Raw genomic sequence first — 15,835 nt, 5'->3', positions numbered from 1 at the left:
GTGTGTTGCGTGCTGTGGGGATTTCCATTATGAGAAATTCTGCCTGGGTCAACAATATTGGTATTTACTTTGTACCATTGTAATAATTTGTATTGATAGGGGTCATCTGTAGACACTGCATGTTGATTGTTTTCTGCAGTGGATCAAATCCACTGTGGTATGTGAGTAATATGTTTCTTATAGTTGATTTGGTTGTAATTCCTAATGTTTTGGCTGCGGTCTGGAATGAGCTGCGCATAAGGTTCATGTCGCAAGTGGCAATTTACAGGAAACCAATTCACATAAATTATTATATTATTCTTGGGAATCGTGTTTGAAGAAATGGCTCTCGTGCTACAAAGTGGTCTTCAACGTTCGTGTGTCTCCATCGTTGCGTGTATAAGTTGCCTCGTGTGACAAAGGCTATTAAAATATAAACTGGTTATAAAATATATTGCATCTTTATGATTCTGTTATAGTCAAAGGAGCAGTGAGATTAATTAGCTCCGATCAGGTTCTTGTTTACTGTTGTAACAAATTCACGTTATAGGCCCTTTATAATAAGGATTTGCCTGCATCAAGAAGACAACGGGAATAGCTTGTAGAGATCCCAGTTAAGTTCTCGCTGGCACCGGATTCCTGCAGAATCTGAATTCGGGGTAGAATTTAGACTTGTGAATCGGACAAGTCATTCCTTTGCGGTAAATAGCGAACCGGGCCCCTCGATCACTATAACTCACAACTGCATTCTCCGCGCTATACCTGATGATCATGAGACTTGTCCACAAGTCTATGTAGACGTGTTTCCGCCTGTACCTTCCAGCTTGTGCATAATTATTAACATAAATTATTAGTAGCTTCCACCGTCTGCCCTTTGAACCGAACCGCACCTTCCTGGAAGAGCTGATGTGTGTAGTGATATCTGACGGGTGACATACAATCTCAGTAGGACTATTTTATGTTAAATTCGCTCTTTGCTATCGCGTAATGTGTACTGGCATGGGTGACAAACACCCAGACAGACATCGCTCATGCTATTGATAGACAAGCTGGGGTTTCCAGTGGTCTGGTCAGAGTTGACAGAAATAATAACGGGCAACGGGTGTGAGACGTGTTTGTATACAAGTCCTGATTGCAGTGTGTAATTGGTAAGTCAGCCATGGTTTTTTGAAGAAAATTAACTAGAGTGTATGATGATACTAAACAGGATTTTTTTGTCAAAGTTAGACATGAGGCTAATTTACGTCATATATCTCGAAGTATTGTCAACTTTGTAAACTGTACCACACCAAACAAAAAATCAGCCAGGCAATCTGCATTATTTATATATAGCTCTGCATGTGCACGGTGAGGAAATTCTTATCGCCTGTCACTGTTCTTTCTGGTATTCATCGTTCAACTATGGGACAGGAGTCAAATGCGGGGGTTTTAACACTGCGGTGAGTGTATACAGAAAATAATGCACTATGCATACTGTTGTTGTAAGGTATATTATTTCCCATGCAATTTTTATCCAACCTAATAGTTTCTTGAAAATTGTGAAATGAAACTTTCGCAAGGAAACTTTCGCAAGTATTGATTTTATTGTATTATCATTATTGGATTAAAGCCATTATACACTTTCGGAACAGAAAAAAATTACGTAAACACTGTCATGACACGGCGAAGCGTGCGGAAACGAGGGTGGGTTTTCCCGTTATTTTCTCCCGACTCCGATGACCGATTGAGCCTCAATTTTTTTACAGGTTTGTTATTTTATATATAAATTGTGATACACGAACTGTGGGCCTTTGGAAAATACTGTTTACCGAAAGTGTCCAATGGCTTTAAACAATCAACCGGTTAAAGACACTGGACACTATTGGTTTGTCAAAGACGAGTCTTCACACTTGGTGTATCTCAATGTATATGCATAACATAACAAACCTGTGAAAATTTGAGCTGAATCGGTCGTTGAAGTTGCGAGATATTAATGAAAGAAAAAAAAACACCCTTGTACCATGGTCACACGAAGTTGTGTGCTTTCCAAATGCTTAATTTCGAGACATCAAATTCTAAATCTGAGGTTTCGAAATTAAAATCGAGGAAAATTAATTCCTTTTCGAAAACACGTCACTTCTGAGGGAGCTGTTTCTCACAATGTTTTATACTATCAACCTCTCCCCATTACTCGTAGTCAAGATAGGTTTAATGATAACTAGAGGTACATGTACAGTTTTTGTTTACTACAAAAACAAGGTGTTCGTGGTGAGTGAGTGAATGAATTGGTGACAACATTTACCTCATCAATCCAATGACTGGTTAAGGAGTTATGATTGGTTTACAAATTAAACACCAACTTCCGGTTTGCATCGGATAAAAGGTCAAATAGGGGTTACTTTTTATGTAGCGCGTGATAAGTTTATTAAGACCTTTTAAATGATGGATTGGTTATACAAATCCAATATTTGGTTTAGAAGTTATGATTTTTTCAAATATAAAGTTTCAACTTCCGTTTTGAACCGGAAGGTACTGTCAAATGAGGTCACACTTGGTAGCGTTGGTGATGTCTTTTGAGTTCGTTCTTTTGACGTATAGATGATAAAAATCAAATCATGTGGTTTAGGATTTTTTATTTTTCAAACATTATATATCAGTTTCCAACTTTAACTGGAAGTCAAGGTCAAACAGGGTCGCATATTGTATAGCACGTGATAAGTATATTAAGACCTTTCAGATGATGCATAGATTGAAAAAATCCAATGTATGGATCAGATGTTATGATTTTTTTCAAATATTAAACATCCGGTTTGAACCGGAAGACAATTATTTTTGTCAGGTCACAAATTATAGCGTTAGTAATGTTTTTCAAAGCCTTATCTGACGACGTTCAGATAATAAACAACTAATTTCTGGTTCTGGGGTAATATTTTTTCAAATAATTAACTGCATCTTCCTGTTTAACTGGAGGTCAAGGTTTAATAGTCAATGTTGTGTATCGTTTCTTAAGTTGTTACATTCCTACCCAATGACGTATAAATATATAAAAAATCAAATGTGTGGTTGTGAAATTATTTTTCTTTGACCAATTATTTTCAACCTCTGGTTTGAACAAGAAGCCAAGTTTAAACTGATTTCATTTGTGTAGATCCTGACTAGTTCATTAAAACCTTTCAGCTGATGTATGACTTGTAAACATTTTATTATTATGTGATGGACTATCTGAAGGTGTATAATGTATCTTATGACATCAATGCATATGTATTCCTACTTGTAGTTTTGGTGCGAGACGTTGTTCATTATTACTCAACTATTGCGATTCACCACGATTCACTCAGCGCTCGATGTTACTAAAAACGTTACAGCGCCCTCTTTCGCTGGACTAAAGAGAGCACTTTTGGGAATTCCCGCGCTTGCACTGCATAGCGTACATAGCGTGCGTTGTTGATCAAAATGGGGTAAACGCGTGGGTCAACAGGTGCTTTGACGTCCCTTTTCGACTGATGTAAAGGTCCAAATTGTTATTTCTGTGCAAAAGATTGAGCGGGATTGCTGTTTTACAATCTGAAACAAAAATTACGTGGAAATGATCAGTAGTTTTAAAAACATGAATACGATAAGATTTTATGAAATTTTCAAATTTTGTTTTGCACTAGAAGTATTAAAAATATTTTACGTGTTCTGTGAAGCATTTGTCGAACTTTTAATGATCTATCCGATGATGTGTAGATTGTCAAAATCCGAATCATAGTTTTTGAGTTATGATTTTTACAAATATTAAACTTTGATCTAACGTAATTCAATTCCCGATGACGTCATAATGACGTAATTAAGTATGTGTTGTCTTGATACTGAGGTTCAACTATCTGTTGAGTTTCAACATTCCATTCAATCTCAATCTTGAGTTATTCCGTAGAAAAGCTCGAAAGTTGTTTTTTGACGAAAAAAAACCGAAGGGGAACTTCGACCCAGGGTAACGACCCGGATGCTAAGGTCGTACGATTTTGGCGTTAACTTTTCAAATGTTGCCCCAGTCTTGGCCTATCAGATGCGAAAACTTTGAACATCATAGCTTTCATATTCGTTGAGATACAGCAAAACGAAAATGGTCCCTTTTCAACTTTAAAACCCTGTAATTTGACACCTAATGACGTCATCATGACGTAATGAAAACTGTGCCGTCTTCGTATTGAGGTTCAATTGTCTGGTGAGTTTCAAGGTTCAGTTTGGCTTGAATCTTGAGTTATGCTGTAGATAAGAGTTGACGGGAAGAAGAAGGAAGATGGAGAAGAAAAAAAAACAGAGCAATAACAATAGGTGTTCGTGCATCAGCACGAACACCTAATAATTATTTTGAGTAATTACCAAAAGTGTCCACTGCCTTTAAAGGAACACGTTGCCTTGGATCGGTTGAGTTGGTCTTTGAAAAGCGTGTTTAACCGTTTAATGCATATGATTAGAAAGATGTTTTAAAAATAGAATATAATGATCCACACAAGTATCACTCGAAATTGCGTGGATTTCCTTTTATCTCGTCGAAAAACACGGTCGGCCATTTATTTGACTCACATAAATGGCCGACCGTGTTAGTGCTCAAAGTAAAAGGAAAACCATGCAATTTCGAGGCAAATGTGTGTAATTGCAATATCTTTAAAAATGATCGGGTTCTATTTGACCCCGTTCAGGGTCCCTTGGGGCCTTGGGGTCTGACCAATTCCAGAATCAGTCTGACCCGAGTTCTTAGTAAAAATGACAATTGTGTCAGCTGAAGAAAACAAAATTGACAAATTTCCAGGCATCACCTTTATTGTTTTCATATAGGTGTGATTTTACTTTTTCTCCACCTAATGGCCATTCAATTATAATAAACAGTTGAGCTAAAAGCTAAAGCGGTTAGAACTTAACAAATCAATCGCATGTTTGAGAATTTAAACTTGGTTAAGTTTAGTTTTTTTTCTTCTTCTAATTACTGGCATGTTTACAAGTTCTTTTGGAAATTTTGTTAAGTAGGTTCAATGCACGTAGACCGTGCGCGTCTCCTGAGGGCGTATTTGAATATTTGTGGGACCACTTAAGTACAAATTTGCTTTGAATGCATATAAAGTATACCTTTAGGCTGTTTAATCGTACAGTTTTTATAATCATATATGTATGTCGTAATAGACAGTGAAACTAACGTCTCAGAAGATGTTCAAAAGATGGTCGCGTTTTGGAGACAAAATAAAAAAATAGCTGCTCTGGAAAAAAGTGCCTTCGAAAATCAAAATAAAATAGCTGCTCTACCGAACAGTAACTTTACAATAAATATATCATGGTATCAGTTACTTCATTAACTTTCAGCATTATACATTATGCGTATATCCTTTTACGTGACAGCTGGTAATATGGGCATACATTTGTACAATTTATCAGTTAAAAATTAATTACAAAGTTTGTAATTATACAAAGGGAATTATATTTCTTTAGTTATGAGTTTCCTAGCTTTGGTTTGTAATATTTTGTTTCCATTTATAAACTTATTTTCCAGGTATGGCCAGCCCATTGGAGGATGGCTTCTACGGATACGACCCCAATAATCATGCCTATGGCCAGCTTGATGATAGAGGGGGTATAGTCGGTGGAGCTCGGCCAAAAACAAGAGGCACTGATCCATCGAGAGGTTATAGAGGATTCCATCATCGTGGTCCCAACGTCACATTTGGAGGGGCTGAACGTGGAAGAGGAAGGGGTTACTCTGGAGCTGAACGTGGAAGAGGGAGGGTTTACTCTGAAGCTGACCGTGGAAGAGGAAGGGGTTACTCTGGAGCTGAACGTGGAAGAGGGAGGGTTTACTCTGAAGCTGACCGTGGAAGAGGAAGGGGTTACTCTGGAGGTGACCGAGGAAGGGGTTACTCTGGAGGTGACCGAGGAAGAGAAAGGGGTCACTCTGGAAATGACCGTGGAAGAGGAATAGGTCATCAACCATTTACAAGTCGCGGGAGACCCATCAGTGCCGTTCGTCACTGTGATGCTGACCGTAACAGAACGAGGTGCAATGACGAACATGGTGATAAGTCATCTGAACAACAGCGAGGTGGATACGGAAGAAGGGGTGCACCTTTTAACGGTAGACCCCGGCAGGGTGAGGGGCAGTTCTCCGGCACCCACAGGGCGAGCGATGGAAGCGATTCCGGCAGAGAACGCGGGTTCAGATTCACGCAGCCAACAAATCGGTACCTCGGGAAGACCAAAGAAAGGTAAGTTTTGTCCCTACCGGTCGACCCATAACGGGGTCGTTGTAGCACTGCCGATGACTTTCAAACCAACTCTTTCTACCTTTCATGTTCCCTCATCAACCGATTTTGACAAATTTACAATCCTATTACATGTTATCTTAGGAGTTGAAACAAACGGTTCTTTTCAGAACCACCCCAACTCATTAGAGATAGTCATTACATGGTGTTACCGCAAACCTTTCTATATCGTACTTCCACCAAGCAAAGTTTCAAACCCTACTAATGTTATTATTCTTGCAATTCCGTCTTCTGCTCGACCTTCTGTCCTTCTCACTCTCGTTCTGCCTTGCAAAAAAGTTTTATTACAGGCAGGGGAACATTTGTTACGAGGTTCTGATGCGAACAAAAAGATTATGCAAAAGTACAATTTTTGAGACCCTCACTTTGCATGTCGCCATAGACAAGATGTTAACGTCATTATTTATTTTTTCTTTAACAGTAATGCTTCAACCTTCGTCCCGGGCAATGGCGTTACGAATGACACCCGGCGGCAAGGGAGAGAAGGTGGTCATGATTCGTTAACTTCTCCATCCAAACCTCAGGCAAAACGGAAGACAACATCACCACCAGTCCCGCAGGAGACACTTCAGAACCTTCTTGAAGAGGATCCATCAGATATTCTCAAGACGTTTGTGAGTAGGAAGGATGAGTTCATAGCATTATTGGAGCAAAATCAATTTACTGATGATGCATTTACGTTAACGCTGCAAGTTCTGTCGCGTATATGCAATTTAGATTCAGTTATAGCAGTTAGGGAAGATCTAAATGTTGCACTCAGTATAGTAGATTCCTCTAGTTTCCTTAGTAAGCACATGTCCAGGTATCTAGTTGGTTTGACCACAAAACAATCTCAGACTACAGATTGTGGTAGCTCCACTACCGACACTCTCGCATCTGAAATCGAACTGATTCTCAAGTTGGTTTCAGTGTTCTTACAGCATAAACCGAGTAGTTGTGGGGAAGTGGGTGTGGTTTTGATTCTGCTAGATAAAATAGTGACGACTCTGGCATTAGACGATGAGGACTTTGATCCGCAGTGTGTACTAATGAAGCAGGTACAGCATCTAAGCGGCATTTTCACCCACTTGGAGAAGGCTCAGCAGTCGGCAAGAGAGAAAGCCAGGGAAAGACAACCACCGGATAACTTTAGAGACATTCCGATCTTTCCTGACGGCCCAGAGATTCGAAAGCCTACGAGGCCATTTCTGCGAAAGAATATTATAAAGGGGAGGTATGACAGCGTGGAGCATTATCTTGATGTGCAGTTCAGGTTGCTGAGAGAGGATTTTGTAGCACCTCTACGGGAGGGGGTCGCGGAATATCTATCGAACACCAAGAACCGTCTGCAGGATATTCGGATTTACAGGAATGCGAGGATCATAGACAAGGGAAAGTTGACCAACAGCGGCTTTGTTTACAGGCTGCAGTTCGATGTGAATGGGCTGCAGCGCGTTCGATGGGAATCTAGTAAGCGATTAATATATGGCTCCTTCATTTGCCTTACAAAAGACAAGTTCCAGACTATTTTAGGCGCAACAATAGAGAATCGGGACATCAATAATCTTCAGAAAGGCATAGTGGAGATCCGTTTTCTTAGCGAGATTGGTAACACTGCTCCCAACGGTCCCTTCATCATGGCAGAAACATCAGCATACTTTGAAGCATGCCGCCACGTCTTGCAGGGACTACAACAGATGACACCAAGCACTTTTCCTTTTAAGAAGTTTATTGTTGAAGTTTCATCGGATGTTGATCCACCAGCATACCTAGAAGGCAATGAAGAGATCACTTATGATCTTCGTTCACTTGTTCCAACAAGTCGCCGGTCATCTATTGATGATCTCTTTGGTTTAACAGACCAAATCGCTCAGATCAGCTCACATACCGCTCGATATTTAAGCGCACGCGCCTCTCGCATAGGCCTAAAGGCTGCCAGAGTTCCGATTTTACGGCCAATCAAGTGGCCCGCAGCTGAAACTCTACATCTTGACCAATCACAGAAGGTAGCTCTGCAGGCAGCATTAACGAATGAATTTGCTGTCATCCAAGGTCCACCAGGAACAGGGAAGACGTACATTGGTCTCAAGATTATCCAGATACTTCTAGGCAATAAACCATGGACAAGGTCTTCATCGCCTGATTCAGATGAAAGTGAGTCGTCATTATCAGACGAGGAGGAAGATAACACCGAGTCACCAATTCTTGTTGTATGCTACACAAACCACGCCCTCGACCAGTTTCTTGAAGGAATTGTTGCCTTCGGGGAGGAAAACGTCATCCGTGTTGGTGGACGCAGTAGCAGCGAAGTTCTTAAGTCGAAGAACCTTTCTCAAATAAGACGAGATAGACCACACAGACGTCGTCAACAGAGTGTACCGGTTGGCTTCCTAAAGCGAGAACTACATCAAGCAGAAGAAAATGTTAAGGCCACTCTATTGAAACTAGATCTGGCTAAAACTAATATCCTTCACTTTTTTGAACTCGAAGGCTACTGTAGTAGAGAGAACAACAGAGATCTCATCATGCCTTGGCTCAGGGGTGATAACAGATTCCATCCAAATACAAACCTGTTATGGTGGTTGAATGTGGTTGATTCAACTGTTGATGTTCCCTTACAGCCACCTCAGCGGGGACAAGCTCAAGGGAGAGAGAACCGAATCTACGTGGAAGATGAGGGTTACCGAATTCAACAGGAACGTCGCATTGACCCCAGGGGGTCTCGCAACCAACCTAGTCAGACCGAAGAAGATAACCTCTTTGAGAAGATAGTAGCTTATGGTTCCAGGTGCAACAAACGATGTGGGAAGAATCAGTGCTCTACACCACAAGCAGAACTTCAAAAGCAAGATTGTATGACAGATGAAGAGGCGAATCAAGTCAGGAGTATTTGGTCTCTTATGATTTGGGATCGGTGGCGTCTGTATAGGCTTTGGGCCAAGAGGTATACCGAAATACACGAGGATAAACTAGACGAGTATCGCCAGAAGTATGAAAAGCTTTCAAAGCAAATGCAGAGTGTGAACGATCAAGATGATGTACTGATCCTCAAAGAGGCAAGCGTGATTGGGATGACGACAACGGGTGCAGCAAGGCTTCGTTCTGTGTTGCAGCTTCTACATCCCCGTATCGTGATAGTGGAAGAGGCTGCTGAAGTTCTTGAAGCTCATATCATCACCGCCCTGACTGCAAAATGTCAGCATCTCATTCTGATTGGAGATCATCAGCAGCTGAAGCCAAACCCAACAGTCTATCGCCTGGCTAAGGTCTTCAATATGGATACCTCCTTGTTTGAAAGGATGATCAACAATGGCGTGCCTTGTCAAACACTGAACCACCAGCATCGTATGCGTCCTGAAATCTCAAAACTCATGAAGAAACATTTTTATAACAATCTTTATGACGATGAATCAGTGAAGGGTTTCGATGACATCAAAGGGGTGGCGCATAACATGTTTTTCATTGATCACAACCAGTTTGAAGATGAAGGTGATGACAACAAAACCAAGTCCAACCAGTATGAAGCCGAGGTTCTTGTTGAAATGTGTAGGTACTTGTTGCATCAAGGATACGAACCCACACAGATTACCATTCTAACCACGTACTTGGGTCAACTCTTCACCTTCAAGAAACTTATGGATAAAGGGACCTTCGAGGGAGTTCGGGTGTCTGTGGTTGACAATTTCCAGGGAGAAGAAAATGACATCATACTTTTGTCTTTGGTTCGAAGCAACGAAGAGGGCTCCATCGGGTTCCTGAAGACTTCGAACCGTGTATGTGTTGCCTTGTCTAGAGCTCGCATGGGTTTCTATTGCATTGGTAACGGCACCATCTTGAAGAAAACACAGATCTGGCAGGATATCATTGGCACTCTTGAAACTGTGAATCAAGTTGGTCCGACACTGAAGCTTGTCTGTCAAAATCATCCTGGCAAAGTGGCTGAAGTTGCCTCAGCGGAAAACTTCAAAGCCATGGTCCCGCAGGGAGGGTGTGGCGGACCGTGTGAATATAGGCTTCCATGTGGACACGTCTGCGAGTTACTCTGCCACCCATACGATCGCAACCATAAATTGTACCAGTGTAAAAAGCCATGCTTAGAATTTTGTGAAAGGGCCGAGCATCCTTGCCCAAAGAGATGCTATGTTGAATGTGGAGAATGCACAATAATGGTGACGAAAAAGATACCCGATTGTGGCCATGAAATTAAGGTTAGCTGCTGCAAGTTTGACTCGGCCAGTTGTACCGTGCCATGCACCGAGACACTGGTATGTGGTCATTTGTGTGGGGAGTATTGCAGTCAACCCTGTACTTCAATTTGTAGAATTAAAGTCAAGAAAACACTGCCTTGTTGTCATTCTCTCTCTATGGAATGTTGCAAAGATCCTACAGCGGTTGTCTGTCAAACACATGTCATGAAGGTGCTCCCGATATGTGGGCACGAACTATTTATGAAATGCTTTCTGGAACCAAAACACGCTGATTGTTCCAAACCATGTGAGAAGACATTAAAATGTGGCCATCAATGTCAAAAGAAATGTGGAGAGATTTGCCAGAAATTAACGCTCAGTGGGTGCAAGAAAGATTGTACTAAACCATGTGAGAAGACGTTAAAATGTGGCCATAAATGTCAAAAGAAATGTGGTGAGATTTGTACAGAGAAGTTGTCTTCCTATTCTTTGGAGTCTCAACTTCGTTCTAAGTTACTGTCTTCGTATTCCACGTTTTGTGAAGACAAATGTGGAGCAACTCTACCTTGTGGGCACCCTTGTCGCAATAAGTGCGGGGAGCCATGTTCAACTCCTGAAACTGATGATCTTTACAGCCGCCTTTACGAAGACAAATACAGGTTGCCGAATACCAGAATTGCGACAAAGTGCCCTGAGAGAGTGCAGAGAAGCCTTCCCAACTGCGGCCATTCTGCTGACATGCTTTGTTACGAAGACGTTGATGAAGTGAGGTGCCCGGCTGCGTGCTCTAAGCTCCTTGCATGTGGCCATCCGTGTACCAACAGGTGCTTTGAGCCTTGCAGTTCATGCAACAAGAAAGTTCAGAAACAACTGCTTTGTGGACACATCGCACAGGTTCCCTGCTCACAGAATGTCTATAACTTCAAGTGCAACAAGAAATGCAACAAAGAGTTGGCGTGCGGGCACCAGTGTCCAAATCAGTGTTGCGATCCTTGCCCCAGACCTGGGTCACATCACCAGTTCGTCCAAAGGGGAAAAACTCGCTCTAAAATAGCAGCTCGATGCGAGGTTTCCGTACAGAAAACGCTCCCGAATTGTCACCACTCTGTGACAACCCTATGCTTCAGGGATACCACGGCTATGCGTTGTGTTGAGACTTGTAGTAAAACCCTAGCCTGCGGCCATCGATGTACGAATAAGTGCGGCGCACCATGCAAATGCAAGCTGAAGGTGTGGAAGCAGTTTCTTAACTGCAAACACAGCATGAAACTTCCCTGTGACCGAGATATCACTCCCAATAACAAATGTAAAAAATGTAGGAGATAACTGCCTTTTTAAATCGAATTGCCGGGGGTCACCCCAGCCCCAAGTCACGAGAAAGGCTGTTGATTATGTTCTCCTTTTTTTTTGGGGGGGGGGGGGTTCTTAGTTAGCTTCGAGCTAGTACACTTTGAATTATCTTCAATCTCATTTTCAATAAGTTCTTTAAATAAATAAGTTTTATAGTTTGTGTTTAACAATAACATACGCATCCCACCCGAGTAATATGCCTGTGGTATTTTTTTCACAGGACTCGGGTAAGAACTGAGTATAAACCAGTGCTAGTAACACACATCGGTTTATGGGTTAAAACCAAAATTCATATTCCTTATCCCCGATGCAAATTTAACATATGTAATAACATACGTAGGCATATTATGTTTCAATGTTGTGTAAAATAAGTTTAACAGAAAAGGATTTCCAACATCAGAAACAATGTATTGGTTTGCATCCAACAAATTATCAAATCAATACACCAGTCATTGTCGAAGAAATAGCTTATGAAGATCCCACAGCTCCCAATCTCTTGTTTCGATGTTCCTGTCAAAATAAGGGGGAAATGAACGTTCGATACACTCGATTTTCCAGCTCTGGATCCCGTTGGACTGACATATTTCAGGGTTCAGTTTATGATCAAGAATCTTTGTCAAAATGACCGAAGAAAAAAATTGGGTGAAAGTGACGCAGAATTCCAGTCAGAATCCCACTTTTTAAAGAGTTTTCTGGGTCAGTTTGACCCTGAAATAGTCAATGTGAACCTCTTCCAATCTGTACAAATATGCCTTGAAAAGCATAGGAATTATAATTTAGTCATTTAGTTATAATAATGTGAAGGCTTCTTTGGTTTTGTTGCACCGTTGAAACCAACGTGAACCCTTTCAGTTTTTATAATGAGGCCTTGAAAAGCACAGGAATTATATTTTAGTCATTTAGTTGTTTCATCGTTGGAATCTGTGTGATCGCATTGGGGTTTTGTTCGGTTCGCTAAGTTTAAAAGATTGGCTTCAAGTCAATTGCCACTTGTCTTGTATTATTTCTTCGTTTGCCTTGTGCGGGGAATTGTACTGTTGAATTATACAGGGGCTCGCCTGTTAAGTTCTGTAGTTGTTGAAACCTTGGACTTTTATCAGAAATCATAGAGCGCTATAATAGTTATTTTGAACCTTGGGATTGAAATGCCTAAATTTATATAAAATGTTTGAAAATGTATAAATTTGAATGTATTTCAGTTATTGTTTGAGAAGGTATAAGCATAAAGATCATGTCTTTGTACCACAAAACTCAAATCTTTTCTCAAACTTATCTTATGTCATTAAAGACACATGTCACCTTCTGCAATTGTCATTATAGACCAGTCTTATCTCAACATTATGCACAAAATACGCAAACCTGTGAAATTCTAAACTCAATTGGTCGTCGAAGTTGCGAGATAATAATGGAAGAAAAAACACCATCGTCACATAAAGTTGTGTGCTTTCAGATGCTTGAAGTCGAGACCTCAAACTCGAATTCTGAGTCCTCGAAAACAAACCCAAATACTTTAGTGGGAAATAACTTCTTTCTCGAAAACGACGTTACTACAGAGGGAGCCGTTTCTCACAATGTTTTATAATTATATCAACGTCTCTCCATTGATCGCTAACAAGTAAGTTTTTATGCTCATAATTTTTTTGAGCAAGTACCAAGAGTGTCCAGTGCCTTTAGGGACTAATTTTGTTGCGTCTGTTTTTTTCTCTCGCTTTATTACTATGTTAATGCGCCCTGAACACACAGAAGGGAGTAGTGTGTGCATTACAAGTCTTTATTGTATAATTATTGTAATTATTTATTTGATCTAAGTTACAGACTGTACTCGAATGTGTAAATTATGTAAAGATAAGATCAATGTTAGTTTGTACTTTACTCTGAAGGGATACTTTGAATTGTTTTGGGTCTGAAAGCTTGTAATTATTAAAGATATAGATGTAGGTAATGTATTTAAAAAAAATATATAGAAAATCTAACAAAAAATTTTTTTGGAACTTCTTGAAATCGTTCGGACTTATTATGAGCTTTAAAATGTGGTTTATGATAATAGTATATACCAGCACAACAAAATATTATTTCTTAAGGCGTAATAGTATATTTTCATAAGTTACCGTTGTTTGATTGTTTATATTCGCAGAATTATTAATTGCTAACATTGGTATAAATATCAAGAAGACGTTTTGCTTAATAACCTAATTATGTTTAGTCACATAAGTGAAATATTTGGGTTCACATCATCAACACGTTTTGTTTTATACACTGCTGTAGTTAGTATCCTTAATAACATTTTGTCATTTAAAGAGATGCAGCTTGTATAACATTTAACCGTGAAACAGAAAACAAACAATGCCCATCGTAAGTTTTCGTGCGATGTATAACTGAAATTTTGAATGATAGTTGTATCTCTGGCTGCTATTTTACCAAACTTTGTCGTCAGGGGGCCAATTTCATATAGAGCTGCTTAAGTAATTTTTTATTTGCTTTAGCACGAAAAAAAATCGTTTGTTTTGCACACTGGCAAAAATGTCATGCCATACATTGCTATTGACTTGTATTTAGCTGTTGTTTACTTGGCATAATATTAACAATTGAGTGGAGTCTTGGCTCGAATCTGATTTAACTAAGCAATGATTTTTTGCTTCAGCAAATGTTGTGCTTAAGCAGCTCTATGACATTGGGCCCAGCATATCCATTTATGGAGTATATCCCGATATGGAGTATATCCCGATAGCTTTATGGAGTATATCCCGATATCTTTATGTAATTTATGGAGTATATCCCAATAGCTTTATGTAATTTATGGAGTATATCCCGATAGCTTTATGTAATTTATGGAGTATATCCCGATAGCTTTATGTAATTTGTGTACAGATAACTTTGCAGAGAATTCTGTTTTTAAATCTTAGCATACAGCTCGACCAATCACACCCGACGGATAGACACATAAATGTGATACTACTAGTATACACATAATGAATGTTTATGAGTGCAATGGTGCGAATATGTTCATGAGTTGAAAGATGGAATGTTCTATTCAACGAGGCGGAGCCGAGTTGAATGGAACATTCCAGCTTTCAACGAATGAACATATTCGCACCATTGCACGAATGAAAAACATTCATTATTTGTTTTATATAACATCCAAGTAGATCTTTGTCATTTTGATTGAAAGATACAACTTTCAAAACAAACAATTTCAACTGTAGAAGCCGAATGCTAGTAATTTTACTATGCCTTCTTGCAGTAACACCTGCTGCGTTACCAAAGACACGCGCACGCAGTGATGTTTTTACTCAGCTTTTTCGTTCCATCCGAAAAGTACCATTGCACGCTGCCAGCGTGCAATGGTACTTTTCGGATGGAACGAAAAAGCACGGTGAGTGACTCAGCGTGCAATGGTACTTTTATTTGCTATCACGTGACGGACAATCCTCCAATCAAATGGCAAGGATCTGCTTGGGTGTTATATAATACTACTTTTATGATTGGTCTGTACTCTGTATAGCGCAACGTTCATCGCAACCAATCAAAACCAATGATAAAAATATTTGTGTCACTACAGCCATCTATCGACTGCTTTGATTAGTTACTAGTGCACGTTTTATATAAGGGTAAACAAAAAAGTGTTCAATTAAACTATAATGAAACAAGGAAGGAAAGGTGGCGTAGTTCTATATCTTAAAGCCCATCTGAGACGAAGGGCCAATTACTCATACAATAATAATCACTAATTATTAGGTAATTTCTCTTACCTGCAATGATTAAAAGGTTTATTGTACTGTGGTAAGTAAGAAAATTACACATTATTTTTCGCTGGTCAAGATAGTTTCGGAGGTGATTAGCTATATGCCCTTAAAGGATTCGGGTACTTTTTCAAAATGTCCACAGATTTACATTAAACTTACAGGGTTTGAAGACAATGATAGTATATGAAGTTATGATATTATACCAAAACCATAGCATAACTGGTTAATACGTTTTTACATGCTAAAACTGAGACGAAAATTATTACTTTTACCCATTTCTCAAAAACTACAGCACCTCAGTAAGTAAAATTTCAACGGAAGCTTT

At 39.8% G+C, this 15,835-nt stretch overlaps 1 protein-coding gene across 4 annotated transcripts; it reads left to right on the top strand.

The window, feature by feature from the left end:
- The first annotated feature begins 134 nt into the window (after nt 1-134).
- Nucleotides 135-13,172, top strand: LOC117288899 (NFX1-type zinc finger-containing protein 1-like). 4 transcript variants are annotated; one of them, XM_033769772.1, is made up of 4 exons: nt 1,007-1,127; nt 5,486-5,686; nt 5,753-6,194; nt 6,673-13,172. In XM_033769772.1, the coding sequence occupies exons 2-4, from the start codon at nt 5,488-5,490 to the stop codon at nt 11,741-11,743; spliced, it is 5,712 nt and encodes a 1,903-aa protein (XP_033625663.1). In that variant the 5' UTR covers nt 1,007-1,127; nt 5,486-5,487; the 3' UTR covers nt 11,744-13,172. The 4 variants fall into 4 exon arrangements, with proteins under 4 accessions (XP_033625662.1, XP_033625663.1, XP_033625661.1 ...); XM_033769770.1 differs by adding an exon at nt 1,312-1,418 and having other exon boundaries at nt 5,486-6,194; XM_033769771.1 differs by lacking the exon at nt 1,007-1,127 and adding an exon at nt 135-161 and having other exon boundaries at nt 5,486-6,194.
- The last annotated feature ends 2,663 nt before the right edge of the window (nt 13,173-15,835 follow it).

Source organism: Asterias rubens, chromosome 4 (assembly GCF_902459465.1).
Source record: "Asterias rubens chromosome 4, eAstRub1.3, whole genome shotgun sequence".
NCBI classification, from domain to species: domain Eukaryota; kingdom Metazoa; phylum Echinodermata; class Asteroidea; order Forcipulatida; family Asteriidae; genus Asterias; species Asterias rubens.
This window is presented reverse-complemented; position numbering and strand designations above follow the sequence as displayed.